Raw genomic sequence first — 16,482 nt, forward strand, 5'->3', positions numbered from 1 at the left:
GTTGATTAGGGATTGTCAACACAGTTTTGTGAAGGGTAGGTCATACCTCACAAACCTTGTTGAGTTATTTGAGAAGGTGACCAAACAGGTGGATGAGGGTAAAGCAGTTGATGTGGTGTGTATGGATTTCAGGAAGGTATTTGATAAGGTTCCCCACTGTAGGCTATTTCACAAAATATGGAGGCATGGGATTGAGAGTGATTTAGCAGTTTGGATCAGAAATTGGCTAGCTGAAAGACAGTGCTGGTTGATGGGAAATATTCATCCTGGCATTCAGTTGCTAGTGGGGTACCGCAAGACTCTGTTTTGGGTCCATTTATTTGTCGATTTTTTAAATAACCCGGATGAGGGCGTAGAAGGATGGGTTAGTAAATTTGCAGATGACACTAAGATTGGAGAGTTGTGTATCGTGACAAAGGATTATGTAGGTTACAGAGGGACATAGACAAGCTGCAGAGCTGGGCTGAGAGTGGCAAATTAATGTGGAAAAGTGTGAGGTGATTCACTTTGGAAGGAGCAACAAGAATGCAGAGTACTGGGCTAATGGGTAGATTCTTGGTAGTGTAGATGAGCAGAGGGATCTCGGCGTACATAGATCCTTGCAAGTTGCCACCCAGGTTGACAGGGTTGTTAAGAAGGCATACAGTGTGACACTGCTAGCTTTTATTGGTTTCGGAACCATGAGATCATGCTGCAGCTGTACAAAACTCTGGTGCGGCCACATTTGGAGTATTGCGTACAGTTCTGGTCACCGCATTATAGGAAGGACGTGAAAGCTTTGGAAAGTGTTTAGAGATTTAGTAGGCTGTTGCCTGGTATGGAGGGAAGGTCTTACCAGGAAAAGCTGAGGGACTGGAGGCTGTTTTTGTTAGAGAGGTGGTTGAGAGATGACTTAACTGAGACATAAGATAATCAGAGGGTTAGAATAGGTTGGACAGTGAGAGTCTTTTTCCTCAGATGGAGGTGGCTAGCACAAGGGGACATAGCTTTAAATTGAGGGGTGATAGCTATATGACAGCTGTCAGAGGTAGTTTATTTACTCAGAGTAGTAGGGGTGTAGAGCGCACTACCTGCAACAGTAGTAGACTCGCCAACTTTAAGGGCATTTAAATGGTCATTGCATAGGCATACGGACGAGAATGGAATCATGTCGATTAGATGGGCTTCAGATTGGTTCCACAGGACGGCAGAACAGAGGCCGAAGGGCCTCTCCTGTGTTGTAATGTTCTATGTTCTAAAATTGTTCAGATTCTACCCGATGCTAGTTATGACTGATCGTATCGGAATACTCAAGTAAATACCTTCAATCTCTGTATTATTTAAGAAGAATCTAGATCTTTATCAGAAAGATGAACCCTTGTCTTGATTTTTGTCCATTTTTGAAATGCAGGAAATTTGCTGTAAAGCCCCTTCAAAAGTGCATAAAGCAATGCAAACAATTTTTTTATCGCCCCAGGCTTCACTGTCAACAAATCCATAAATGGAAATGACATGCAATGATCATAGCAGCAGATCTTATATGTCTTAAAGTGCTTCACACACAGTAAGTCATTTTTAACTGGAAGAACTGTTAATCCTAGGTAGAGACTGATCATTCAAAAATTGCACTATGTTTCTGATGGTCTTGATTCAGAAAGCTCCCAATCCCACTACAAGTCTCTCCATCAAATTCTTGAAGATGGAAGCAAAGGAGCAAATTGGGTCCAAAATGTAACAGCTCTGACAATTCAATACAGCCTCAATACAGCAGAGGAACAAAAGGCGGAGTTACACACTCAAGTTCTGGCACGAAGCTGAACTAACACCTTCTGACTCAAAAGTGAAATGCAACCACACTGACTTCATTTATGAATAATGCATCAATGCCAAAGTCACAATACAACACAATTCATGAGAATAACATAGGCGATTAACAATTGCTTGTTGCACCATTCCTGCTGCTTGGAGTTCAGTATTTGTTCTTCAGTTTTTCATGATAATTTTTAGGTTTTCAAAAGTGAGACTTTTGTAAGACCTTTGCCACAAAGTAGAAGAATCTGATGCCGCACTGCAGGTGCAAAGTAAAACTCCCTTTACTCTTAACCAAAATTGGACTTTCAAACACTAACCTCACAACAGCCCAAATGTACCAGGGAAATGCTCTCCATTTCCCACAGTCACCATCCATAAGTCCTCACCAAATGAGACTGAACTTTTGTTAATCAGTGCTAAATGATCAGCTGTTTTGCTGTGAGTCCATGATTGTTAGGATTTGGGTTTCAAATTCATTTCATCTGAAGCTGTACAAAGAACAAGATGATCGTCATACAATCAGACTAAGTTGGACGCAAGTCCATTTCCCAGAAGTGAAAGGTTTATGATATTGGCGCACAATATGCAAATATATTCTTTACAATATATACTTTTCTTCCAAAGAATTCGATCTGGTTATCAATACCTTGAGAAGCCAGGTAAGCACAGAATCTCTGTAAGGCACAAACTTGTTTTTGCCCTTGCCTCCCACTTGGTCCGCTAAGGCAGAAATAACCAATCCTAGTGTTGTAAGTGACCTGAGAAGAAAACAGGACAAAAACTTACAAATCTGAGAGATATAGCTTCCTTAAATATAAAAAAAATTGAGAGTAAAACAAACGGTGTATGCATTTATATGTGATAAGTGACAAACTGTACCTACCTTGTAAAGACTTATGCCTAATATTATGCAATGAAGAGCCCTCAAGTGAACATTTATTATTTCAATGTATTTTTAAAAAGTGTGTATGGAAAGCAAAACTATAATAAATGTTTTATCACTAAGTGCAACATTAATGCTCTTTGTTAATATGTTGTACATATTAGCAACCTGATTATCCAATTAAAAGAAACAATTGTCACTGCCTCAGTTATACCCTGTGGCAAAGGATTTTGACATCCAACAAATTTGTACATGATGAAATCTGTACTAATCCTTCTTAGTCTCTTTATGACAATTAACTGATGTCCTTCACCACTGTTTCCAAAGTAGAATTCATTGAAGTCACTCATTCAACTTGACCCAGAAGTCTGTTCTTCCAGAAACCTCATGGTCTTGTAGTAACACAATTACCTTACCTCAAAGTCAATTTACAGAAATGCGTGCAGTTATGAGAAGATAGGATCAGAAACTAAATAAAACCAATGACTTCACATGGATCAGGTAGGATGAGCATTATGAGACTGTGTGAATGCAAAGGACTCGTGAAATTTGACTTTGAGAAATTATGTTATCCAGGGAGTTCTGCGGTTAGTTTTTTTTAACCTGGGCTAAATGAAAGTTTTGCCCTGTTACCTGAGCTGAATTGTCAATGCAGTTAGAATTTGGTTACCGTAAGGTTTCATATATTGCACATAACAGTCTCTTATGCGATTGCATGAAGGAAAACATATGAACAGGTTCTTCAGATCAATATAATCCCAATTTAAATTAAAATTATCCATCATCTGTATGAATTATTATGATCTCTAGAAAAACTGGACATAGCACATATACTTATCTCAAAATTAAAACATGCTGTAGGACCATTTTCATCAAGCTGAAAGTTGCCAACATGATTGAGGTATTAATTTGAATTCATTTGCTGTCCCCATGACAAAGCAAAAAAGAACCTCCACATCAAATATAGCTACAGAAATGCAAGAAATCCTAGTAGGATTCAAAACTAATAAATGGCTTTTATTTTGCATGGAATATGGCAATAGTGTACAAACAGCAAAGGAGTACCAGAAATCCTCATTATCCATTGGGAATAGGGCACGGAACTTCCCCTGAATAACAAAAATCACAGATACCACTTCTATGTAACTACCCTATCTATTGCAGAGGACTATGAGATAATGACTTCATGAGTATATGGATCCGCAGGTAGCAAATTCACAGATAATCAGTAACGAGTGCAATAGGTATTATTCTGCTTTTGCGTACTGATTAAAGGAGAAATGTCAGACGAAACAAAAAAGGAGAATGTCCCAGTGTTCATTAAAAAGTGATCAATTGTATCCACCAGTAACAGCAGTCAGGGCCTCAATTTAATGTCACATGTAAAATAAGACATCACTGACAGAGCAGCCTTACATCAGTAATGCAACCAAAAGTCAATTTAGATGGAGTCAAATGCTTAACCCTTAACTTGTTGACACAGTTAGCTTGCCACCCAAATTAGGTAAATGGAATTGAAATTGTGAAGCATTAGCTTTAAAATATGCATCTCCCTCGCCTTGCCTGAAATTATATTTTTGTGGTATCAGAAAATTACTAAGATAGCTTGTGTTACACTGTTTCTTCAGCTTCTTACTTGTTAATGTTACTGCCCTCCTTTAAACGCTCTCCAGCAGCTCCAGTCTTAGAAACTCTCTCACTCCCAGCCAGATCTACGAGGCTCAACTTACTTACTTTCTCTCCAGAAGTCTAGAAATAAGAAAATAATAAGTTAATAATCAAACCTGTAACAAATGCAAACTGGAAATGATTTTGGATCATTCTAGCAATCATGCCAGACTACACCATTCTCATGTCACAGCAAAGGGACACAGACTTACGCCACTTTGGAGATCATAAAGTGTCTGAGTCAAGATAATGCTGAACACAGCATGAGAACGGCTGCTTTCTTCATTCATGTTGGTAGCAGCAACTGTTCGTGATTTGTTTCCTTCAGACATTAAGGATTCAATATCCTGCAACATACCATAGATAAAATTAAACAATAATGAAGCACATCATCATGCAGAGTTCAAATATGCCTTTAAAAATCATTTCAATTGCCAAGCCACTTTATTTTTCTGTCCCAGGAAAGAAATGCAGAGAGAAATACAATAGTAAAATATCCAAATAAAATAAAACTAAGTTGTAACACAATGTGAAAGTGCCAGAGTGGATTATAAAGATGATCAGTTTCTCTACAAATTTATAATTTAATCTAATGATTTCAAAGTTAATGGCAGCTCAAACATTAAATTTGCTTAGAATGAAGGAAATAGAACATATTCTGTTTATCCATATGTCTGTAAACCTATATTTGAAATCTGGACTAACTTCTAAATGACTGCAATTTTTGATTTGTTGTGCAAGATTAAAGGTTCTGAATGAGTTGATGTTATAGGTACAAAAAGCTCGACCTGAATCTGATAATGCCAGAGGGTCTTTGGCTGGAGAATCAGTCAGTCTTGCATGTGATCCCAAAGGGATCAAAAATGACTTATCTGCCTCTTGATAGTCTTCAGTAATTATGACTGACTAGTCAATGTAATTTGTACTAAGTGCAAGATGCAATAGCACTTCTTGTCCTGTGAGCCAAATGTCTCCTCTTGTTCAGATCTACCAGTGGGCTATCCCGCACTACTAATAAATAATAAGGTAGGCCTCTCAACTCAGCATAAAACAGGATTGCAGGAAGTCTCTTGTAGTACAGTGATAAGCTCCTACCTCAGGACCAGAAGTCCTTGATTCAAGTCCCATCTACTCCAGAAGAGTATACACATATTAACATACTTTACAGGTTGATTAATAATCCCTCAGAGGATTAAAAAGACTCAAGTGGTGCACCGATGGTCCACATGCTCCAGAGGTGTGTAATAACATCGCTGAACAGGTTGATTCAAAAAAATCTACAAAAATTGTCTGTGGCAATTTGAATCTGTCTTATTATTAGTGAAGCACCTAAAAAGGAGAATTAGTGGCAACCACTCAGCCTAGTACAGTACATTAGCTTTCCTCACTGTAGTGACATCTGTCTCTTTCTCAGGCAACAACTTACAATTATATTGTGCCTTATATGGAATTTAATTTTCCAAGTTGCTTCATGCTGTATTCACAGACAAGATCTGATACTTAGCCGCATTATGTCGTTTTAGGATAGGTGATGAAAAGGTAGGTCCACGCAGAAGGAGCGACTTGAAAGGGAAGGGAGTAGTAGACAGGCAAAGACATTTTGGTGTGAAAATTTAGGGCCGAGATAGCTAAATGCATGACTATCAAGGATGAAATCAAGAAATGTTGGATTGTGCAGGTCGCCAGATTTAGAGGAAGTTGGGGTGGCACACTGGCTCAATGGTTAGCACTGCTGCCTCACAGCACCAGGGTCCCAGGTTCAATTACAGCCTCTAGCGACTGTCTGTGTGGAGTTTGCACATTCTCCCCGTGTCTGCGTGGGTTTCCTCCAGGTGCTCCGGTTTCCTCCCATAGTCCAAAGATGCGCAGGTCAGGTGAATTGGACATGCTAAATTGCCCATAGTGTTAGCTGCATTAGTCAGAGGGAAATGGGTCAGGGTGGGTTACTCTTCGGAGGGTCGGTGTGGACTTGTTGGGCCGAAGGGCCTGTTCCCACGCTGTAGGGAATCTAATCTTGAGAAATTTACACACCCATAATCCAACTATGCCTACCATGGCTCCTTGGAAGAGCGATTGTGCTTGGTCCCATACTCTAAGTTTTTTTTGTCTGACGATCCAGCAGGCTTCTCATTCACAAGGCTGTCCAATATCTATATAAAATTATTTATGGCGCAGCTTCCACAGCCTTTTCAGGTACAGCACTTCAGTTTCAGACAACATTCCCAGGGTGGAAGGGGACACAGATTCAAGGTGTAGGGTGGGGTGGGATGGGGCGGGGCTGTTTAAAAGAGAAGTGCGAGACATGTTTTTCACACAAAGGGTGGTGAGTGCCTGGAAGGTGCTCTCAGAGTTGGTGGTGGAAGCAGACACAATAGCAGCTTTCAAGAAGCCACCTGGACAAATATTTAAAGAAGAAGGGAACAGAGGGATATGGATCTCTTAAGTGAAGACAGTTTTTAGTATGGAAGGACAAAATGTGTCCCCGCAGGCTTGGAGTGCCAAAGGGCCTGTTCCTGTGCTGTATTGTTCGGAGTCAAGAGATGCCTTTTAAATGTTTTAATTGTACCAGCCTCCAGCACCTCCTCTGGCAGCTCATTCCATACACACACCACCCTTTGCTTGAAAAAGTTGCCCCTTAGGATCTTTTAAATGTTTCCCCTCTCACCCTAAACCTCTAGTTTGTTTTTGGAACATTATTCACCTCTTCAGACATTTACAGCTTCTATCAATGATATTAGTGTCCTGTGTATGCTGCCTAAAAGGTCTCATTTTAAAGACCTCTATTAAGAGAACCCCAGGTTTTCTCATTCATGAGAACAGATTCACTACTGATTATCATATTTTCCTGATGGGTATAACCATGCAGTTTTGATATCACCTTTCTACGTGTCATTTTCCACCCTCTTCATTATCTTTTTATATAACAAACAGGACTATACATAGTATTCCAAGTGTGGAAAACCAAGATTCCACATTAATTCCATGAAGCTTCTCTACTTTTCAAATCTATGTCTCTAGAAATAAGACTCACTTGCTTGCCTTCCTTTTATATGATCTTACTGACCTTTACATGATTTGTGTGTTTGTAATCCAGATTTCTTCATTCTGTGACCCTGTTTAGGTTCTTGTTTTCCAAACAATCTTAAATCTTATTTTTCTTACTGAAGGGCAATTCTTCATACCCATTTATGCTTAAATTCATGCATTAAATGATACATTAAAAACAGACAAGAGAAGCTAAAAATGTAATGATCTTCAAGTAAACATCAGACATCAGGACAACAAACCTGACAAAATTTTATGTAACTACTGAAGCTTTTTGCATCTCAATACTGAGGTGCTCATGACTATACAGATTATTTAGTTACTTGCTTAAAGCCAATTAATTAGTTAATCCTAGCAGATGTGTTATATTCTTGAACCGAGAACATCCAAACCACAAAGAAAGCACTAGTCATGTTGCTTCTTAAGAAATGAAATGCTGATGCAGTTCAAACTTAATCATGAATCATTTCATATTCAGGCCAAAAGGTGTAATGATTAATGCACATACTTACTTCAAAACAAGTAACAGCCAGTTGCGACAAGCCATCTACATAGGGGCCCAATACTTTATGCTCTCTAACTTTCAAGGTGTGCCGACTCCTAAGAAAGAGAATTATTTTAAATAGTTTACATGATTAGTCTCATTAAGTGAGAACAATGCAGTGCTCAGAAATGAAAAGGTGACTTTGAATGCTTATTATATGTAATGCCAGATGAAAACAGCCCACAGGTTTTGACAAGTAAAATCGGGACCCCATATTGTAGAGGAGTGAGAAGGGACAGAAGAGGAGAAAGTGGTTAGTGTAGTTCAGTCGTCATCAATTGCTGAAGTCACTTTAAGGAGAGAACCTAAAAGTGAAAGGCTGTATAAACATAAAAAGGATGAGTTGAGAAGGGTGGCACACAGCATTAGTGAGAGATCACAAACTAAACAAAGGTGAAACAGTGAAATGTTATGTGAAAGACAACAGTCTCAGTGGAAAGTCAACAGAGATCATACAATGCCCCGTGTCAGTAGACATTTAACATTTCCTATCTCTAAATTAGTGTGTAGAATCTGCACCCAGATTGATGAGCACGATTGAAAAGGCATCCGCCACAAGGCATTTGGGGACGGAGTAAATGGATCAAGCAACTGTGCGTCTTGGACCAAACAAATTGATGGGTTCTGAAATATCATGCATAAAATCTGAACAAGAGCAAGCTAGAATGGCGAATTCAGGTACAGAAAGTGACAGTGAAAGAGAGCGAAACTACAATTGAGGAAGTGTGGGACCAAGAACTAAAGCATCTTCAAGGAACAATTAAAATGTAAAGAAATTAAATTACAGTAAATACTTAATTTTGAGCAACAGTAAGCTTACCCAGTAGTAATTGGTAACAAAATAAAAAACAAAAAGGGAATACTTGAACACAAAATGACTCCCTTTTCTCACAGGTTAACTTGATACCTACCCTGCAAATGCAGGTACAGAAAGTCAGGTCGACCAATGCATTTGAATAGCAAGACAGAGGGCAAGATGCTTTTTTTGCAAAGCTAATGGCAGATGGGCGCAACTCAATTCTTAATTTCTTGATTTCCACATGTTATCACATCTGCCCTTGCCTGAAGTCTCTACATAAATAAAGCTAAATAAGACTATTAGGCTTGTCATTCCCTGAAGGAACTTTCTGGGACTGTTTGCTTTTCTTTTAATTCATTCATATTTTGTGGATGCTGTTGGCTGGGCCAACATTAGTTACCCTTCACAAGCTGCTCTCAAGATGAGCTACTTTCTTGAACTACTGCAGTTGACCCACAGTGCTGTTAGAAGAGAGTGTTCCAGGGTTTTGACCCAACAGTACTGAAGGAACCGCAATGTATTTCCTTGTCAGAATTATGTGTGGCTTTGAGGGAAACCTGTGTGTGATGGCGGTTTCCGTATACCTACCATCCTTGTTCTTCTAGATAGTTGTGGATGTAGGTTTGGAAGATAAGGACCTTTGGTGAACTTCTACAGTGTATAACTTCTACATGGTACACGTTATTGTTACTGAATGTTGGTGGTGAGAGATTGAATATTTGTGGATGTCAGCTACTTTGTCCTGGTTAGCATCAAGCTTCTTGAATTTTGTTGGAACTACGCTGAAGCAGCTTATCTTAGTTTATTTTGGATGATGTAGATACAGCAAATCAAACAATATGTATTTGTGCTCATCTGCACGATAATGAGGCAGCATATCTGCATTCCTCTATCTGGAATATTTATTTTCTCTCAAAATACTGTATAACCACCCACATACTAACAGCCACCGCTGCTCAACTGACAATAAAGTTTCATTCACTAAAGAATAATTTCAGTGCTATAATAGTATGGCGACAAAAATGCTACTTAATTGCAAATTCTTCAAAAAAAAACCACTACTTAAATTACTACATTAGATGCAAAACTTTCAATGTAACTGCTTTCATCACCACCTCAAGATTACTTCAAAATGAACAGTTTCACCAGTTTGTAGATCAAACACATCAATTTTCATCATGGATTGAGCCCTCAGGGCACCCAATGCACACACTAATTACCAAGGCCAAAATTAAGTAATTTGGCAAAAATAAGCACACTTCCTCTATGAATGATATAGAGAAGGCATACGGAAGGCCAAACTTCCGTCAGCAAAAATATAGATTTCCACAATAAAGCAACAATTTTGGATGAACCCGTGCACCAGGCTAGATTACAAGGCACAAATGTTAGCATTCAAATTAATTCGCCTCCTTGCTCATCTGGAAAAAAACATACTGAATCTGATATCTGGAAAGTAGCTTAGACATTTCTATCTATCACAATGTTTTATTTCAGCTGACAGCCTGTAAACATCATGTTCAGTCAACCTGGTAATGACAACGATAAACTGGGGCTCTCCCCAGGTCAATCTTCACGAGCATGGGAGGATGATATGGGTAGTGAGCCAGACCTGGATGGCTCCATAGCAGGGTTGGTTGGCACCCCTTAGAGCCCAGAATTTTCATGTAATTGGGTCAGTTTCTCCATGACTGATAGCTCACAGGTATAATTAATCAAAGCCTGGATTTCAGAAACCTTTGAAAGCAAAGGTCAAAAAGCCTTCCTTACCGATATGGCCCCATTCCAACTCATGCAAAATGTTGAGATCCAATAAAAGGTTTATCTCTGTTGGGACAGCTATAGTAAGATGGAAACTCAGTGTTTGACAATTTTAAGATAATATACACTATTTTCTTCTGTGATCCATTTTGTCAAAGACTCGAGGTTTATTTACAGAAGATAAAGAGGTGCCAACTTCTTCTCCATTCTGTTACTTAGGAGTTGGGAGGTAATGTTGTGGCTGTACAGGATATTGGTTAGACCTCTTTTGGAATATTGCATGCAATTCTGATCTACTTCCTATCAGAAGGATGTTGTGAAACTTGAAAGGTTTCAGAAAAGATTTACAAGGGACGTTGCCAGGATTGGGGGATTTGAGCTATAGGGAGAGGCTGAATATGCTGGGGCTGCTTTCCCTGGAGCCTCAGAAGCTGAGGTTTATAAAATCTTGAGGGGCATAGATAGGATGAATAGGCAAGGTATTTTCCCTGGGGTGGAGGAGTCCAGAACTAGGGGGTATAGGTTTAGGGTGAGAGGGAAAGATATAAAAGGAACCCAGGGGGCAACTTTTTCACACAGAGGATGGTGGATTTTGGAATGAGCTGCCAAAGTGGTGGAGGCTGGTACAATTACAGCATTTAAAAGGCATCTGGATGGGTATATGAATAGAAAAGGTTTAGAGGGATATGGGCCAAGTGCTGGCAAATGGGACTAGATTAATTGAATGTCTGATCGGCATGGATGAGTTGGACCGAAGGGTTTTTCCAGGCTGTATATCTCTATGGTTCTACGACTCTAATACTTAAAATGTCTGGGTGATTAAATCAGGGCTACAGCAACAGGAATTTCATTTAAGAAAATAATGAAGAGGTTTTTTTTAAGTAAATGCAAACATGCCATTGTTAAAATAGGGTTCACTGACTCTGAACAGTGTGAACAGACATGGGAGCACCATCAAGTGACATCGAGATGGTACAAGGAGTTATGTGGTGGTGGTGGGGATGTGGAAGAGATGATGAAGAATTGAGGAAATTCAGGGCTGAAAAGTGTCTAAAAATAACCAAACAATTGGGATAAAGTCCTACAGAGCCAAGATGGGCACCTTGAACAGTCTTCTTTGGTACTAGGCCATCCTGTGACTATCTCCAATCTGCTTCTAGGGGCAGTAAGTTCAACTCCACATCCACACTAAGCTTGGAAAGCAAAAATCAGATCTGATAGGGCGCACTTCTTATTGGAGTCGATCTGCTGAGTTGGGAAATTTTCAGACTCATGCTCCCCACCACAGAAGCAAGAATCTGGCTCAAAGCGAAGGAAGAAAGGGAAAAGGAGGAGAGATCCCAAAGAAAAGTACTGGGAAAGGAGGGAAGGCTATAAAGGAGTACAACAGAACACGAGAGATACAGCTATTTGGATGGAATTAGGCACTGATAAGTATAGGAGAAAGCGAGGTCTGCAGATGCTGGAGATCAGAGATGGAAATGTGTTGCTGGAAAAGCGCAGCAGGTCAGGCAGCATCTAGGGAACAGGAGAAGGGCTAATGCCCGAAACGTCGATTCTCCTGTTCCCTAGATGCTGCCTGACCTGCTGCGCTTTTCCAGCAACACATTTCCATCACTGATAAGTATAGTACAATCAATCTCTTTCATCCATAGTTTAGAGATAAAAGGAGAGACAGGGGTCCACAGAGGTAACTGGGAGGATGGAGTAGGTATTAAAATGAAGAGACGCAGGCTGGCAAAGGTAGTAGAAACATTTTTCAATGTATGAAATGGGTTGGAAGCAGATTGAAAATAAAATCTGAAAAAAGGGAAAAATATTGCAGGAGAGATGTAGGGTAGCAGGAAAAAAAAGTATGACAGACATTTTTAGGAAGCAATAGTATGTGTCTACAGACTCTTGATACTACTGATATCATCAAGTATGAGCCTGTCGCCTCTTTAATCTTGGCTCCAGCTTTTCCCCTCCTCTTTCCACACTTCCTAATGTCATCCCAGATCATTCAACTGGTCATTTATTCACCTTCATAACAAATCATTCATATAGAGGAAACCTATTTGCAGGCTGAATCTCTTGAGAGGAGTCAGCGACAGTGTGGTCAGCGACCAATATTTTGTGGTCAGAGGTTAAAATCCCACAACAGCAGATTCTGAAATTTGAATTTAATAAAAACCTGGAATTAAAACTAGCCTAATGGCAACTATGTATTTACTGATCGTTAATTGTCACAAAAACCCATCTGGTTCACTAATGCTCGTCTGGGAAGGAAATCTGCCATTCTTACTTTGTCAGGCCCATGTGACTGCAGAACCACACCAATGTGGTTGACTCTTAGCTATCACCTGGGCAATTAGGGATGCGTAATTAATTCTAGTTTAGCCAGTGACACCTCCATCCCATAAATGAAAAGAAAATCCAACATCTACATCACAACACAAGACGTCACTAAGACGGCAGCCAAATAACTAAACCTAGACTCGCAACAAGATTCAAGTATTCGAAGGAACATGCCACTAAATCTAAAACATCTGGAGTAACTTTATGCCAAATTATACTTTAGTCCTGTCAATCTTGAACTTTGTCTGAGTGCTTTAGTCAGTCGATTTTTGTCTGGATCACTGTTCATACTGGCCAATGCAATAACAAAGTTTTGACAGTCTGTGCAGAAGAGAGTCTAGAATTTTTTTAATACAATTTTCATCTTAACCTAATTCAACCTCCACTGAAAACAGCTCAAACTCCAGACTTAATAATGAATCAAACAAGAGTGAGTTAACTGCGACTCAAAAAGGTATGGACTTCACAGCTGCACTCTGTTCTAGAGAACATTTGAAATTCCACTGTGAAAAATTCTGACTGGACCATTCTACTGAAAACTACAGTGGAGTTGATGGACTGAATGGCCTCTTTCTGTGCTAAATGGTTTTATATCTGTATGTGATTTAGATTGCACGTATAGGGCACCTCAAGCCTTTGAGATTATATACCCAGTCTCTGGCAAGGCTGCCTGTGTCTGGGAAAGCGGTACTGCTCAGGATATTTTGTTCACCCTGACTTTTCAAAAGCCAATGTGTGAATAAAGTACAGCTGGCTGTGGGAGCTGGGAATATAAAGAACAAGGAATATTCCTTGTCACTCGGGAGAATGGGCTTTTGCATGGGTATGTTCTTTTGTAGCTCTGGCTGGTCCTCATAAGAGGAATGCAACTTCAATGGATAGAGGTGACATCAAGTAGGACACTACAAACATTACTAACGTGATGTAACTCTTTAAACATGTGTCTCTATGATTCTATGTTGCTGAATAGCAAAGTTAACTGAGAACATCGCTGCAAAGCAGTAAGTCTACTGGATAGATCAGGAGTATAGGTTTGTGAAACTGAGGGCTGCAAAAGAAAAAGGAATAGCTTCATCTGACAAAATAAAGTGTGTTTTGTTTCTAGGCTCCAGTTCTCATCTCTTCTTTTGTAAACCTTCAACAGCTGGAGAAAATGACCTAACGCAAATACATTTCAGAAATTTTTCCAGACCACACGCAGAGGAACTGATAGGTTTTAAAGTAAGTGTTACAGTTCCATTGTAGCAGACATTTCAAACTCAAAACACTGCCTCGCAAAGGAAAGTAAAAATGTATTGCTGCTGTTTGAGAGATTCACTTTTAGGTCACAAAAGTACACTCACAATACATCTACTCATTCGGCATCTTATTACCATGTGAAAGATTTACAGCACTGAAAAAATTCTTCAACCTGGGTGCGGTTCTGTTTTGATTCCTTCTAATCTGCTATTGCTGGATACCCACTCTCTCTCTCTCTCGAGTCTAGTGAGCAAGTAGTAAATGTCATTGAATACATCTGGATTTCAGTTTAAACAAATTAAGAATAGAATTTCACAGAAGCCTTTGGTAGAAAGTGATCACCCAATACAAAATACAAAAAACTTTTCAGGCTACTCAAGGCACTTGAGCAAGCAGTACCCATGCTTAAAGAGCATAAAGGAACAAATTCCAAGCTTACGAATGCATGTGGAATCCATCATCATCTGGAAAAATACAGTTCTGCTGTTGAACTTCCAAAACTGTCTAAGTAGGACAGGAGAATAGGATGGGCTAGTGGTGGTGTGCGCATTAGAGAGCCGTAGTCAACACAGTCTGCAAAATGTATTTATTACTAATTGCACAGACAGAAAAGAAAAAGTTCAACTGATTTGTATATTTCCACAATATTACCTTTAGCGCCAAAGGAGTTGCATTAAAATTAAATGAAAGCAAAAAAAAACTTCAAGATCACGCATCACAAAATTGACTTAACATACAAGAATCAGGGTCTTTTATGCTTTGATCGATCCATTTTTGGTCTGACCTCCTTTCAATATTACATTTTGAATAAAGGTGGGCAAGACCTAACCTACTGATTCAAATTAGCTTTGAATTTTAATATATTTCCTGTTATAAATATGAACATTCCTATCCTAAATATGATTAAAATAAAGCTTCAAACGGCTTATGGCAAATAATTTCCAATCTCACGTTTACCCACGTGTTTGGAAGGAATTCTTCACAAAATTTGGTTATATATACCCCAAGTTATGACATTCACAGATTTCTTTTCAAAAACACCACTTTCAAACAATTGGAAGATCAGAACATTTTTGCCACAAAGAACAAATACCATCTGCAAAATTCAATCCATCATAAGAGATTGGATTGCAAGTATCAATTTTAGATCATCTAATTTCTCATTCTAAAATAATCATATTTGATGATTGCCTCTGTTGGCAATAAGATTACTGATGCTCAATATTGGTGACAAAGAACAATAGCTGTAATTATAGTTTGTGGGTCAATAGTCTTGCAAAGGGATGTCTGAGAGGAAAGCTCATAAAAATGCCTTCAAAGATTTAAAGTGGCATACTTAGAGTTAATTCCCCAGTACTCCTGCCACTCAAATGAATATGTCTATGTCCATGATAGGAATACTGCCATACAGTCCTAGTCGAGACAAATTCCTGTCTTCAACCTGGAGCAAGGTCTAAAATACAGTTTTCCCTCTTGAAGGCACTTGAGATTTCTTTTCCCCAGAAGATACTTGTTGATTCTCATGTATTAAGTAATGCAGTTATGCAGCAACATTAGCTTCTGTATCTGATATAATGTATTGTGTATTTGGATTTGGACACCAGCAGAAAAGAGGAGAATTCATCATCGTCATCGATGACCATTTCATAGATTCTATATTTTTAAAATTGTAACAAAATAAACCAACAAGACCGAGTTAGAAAAGTTTTTTGGGGGAAAAAAACTTGCACACAAACAAAGCCATTGCCCGAAAAATGCCTTCCACAGACGGGGGAGGTCACTGCTATTGCATTTTCATCATGTAGGAACAAAGCTGGAAGATCTTAAGTAGGCTGTTGTTTTTGGTAATACTGAGTCTCAACCCTCAGTCTCACATTTAAATTGCCAGGCCTCCTGCTAAGCCTGACAGACTCATCCACCACCCTCACTGATTTACAGGCTTTGCTTAATGGAGACACGAGTGAGCCTATTAACAACAGCTCAAGGGTGAAACTGCCAGCAATCGGAGCAGCTGCCCTTTTTCAAATCTTCCATTAATCAAAGTAACTTGCCTCTCACTGATGCTTCTCTGCCCAATCAAATTATCCAGGGTATCTTAAGGCCTTTTGGGGACAACTCACCCATTTACCATATATATTTTGAACACCGCACTCACCTCCAGAATGAACTACTCTCTAGCCAACCTGTTCCAACACAATCACAATACAGACTCTCTCCTTGGAAAAGTGGAAAATTGACCGGGTATGTCATTTCCATGAAAGGCAGGACTAAACTAGTCTGATTTATCTGCTTTCTCGTAGCAATCAACAACTGATGAAACATGCCATCAACAGTACAATCTAGCAGTACTCACCCACAAACAACCTGCGAATTAAAGCCGAGTTGGGGTTCAATCAGGACCCTTTGGGTCCAAAT

The 16,482-nt window shown here is 39.3% G+C and overlaps 1 protein-coding gene across 8 annotated transcripts in view; it reads right to left on the minus strand.

Moving 5' to 3' along the window:
* kif13a (kinesin family member 13A) overlaps window positions 1-16,482 on the minus strand; it is a 329,481-nt gene that overhangs the window by 133,796 nt on the left and 179,203 nt on the right. For all 8 annotated transcript variants that reach the window (XM_043719134.1, XM_043719129.1, XM_043719127.1 and 5 more), the window contains exons 7-10: window positions 7,900-7,987; window positions 4,555-4,689; window positions 4,311-4,423; window positions 2,438-2,549 (exon numbers count right to left, since the gene is read on the minus strand). In XM_043719134.1, coding sequence (XP_043575069.1) covers window positions 2,438-2,549; window positions 4,311-4,423; window positions 4,555-4,689; window positions 7,900-7,987 — 448 coding nt within the window. The remainder of the gene's footprint in view (window positions 1-2,437; window positions 2,550-4,310; window positions 4,424-4,554; window positions 4,690-7,899; window positions 7,988-16,482) is intronic.

This window comes from Chiloscyllium plagiosum, chromosome 29 (assembly GCF_004010195.1).
Source record: "Chiloscyllium plagiosum isolate BGI_BamShark_2017 chromosome 29, ASM401019v2, whole genome shotgun sequence".
Lineage (NCBI taxonomy): Eukaryota > Metazoa > Chordata > Chondrichthyes > Orectolobiformes > Hemiscylliidae > Chiloscyllium > Chiloscyllium plagiosum.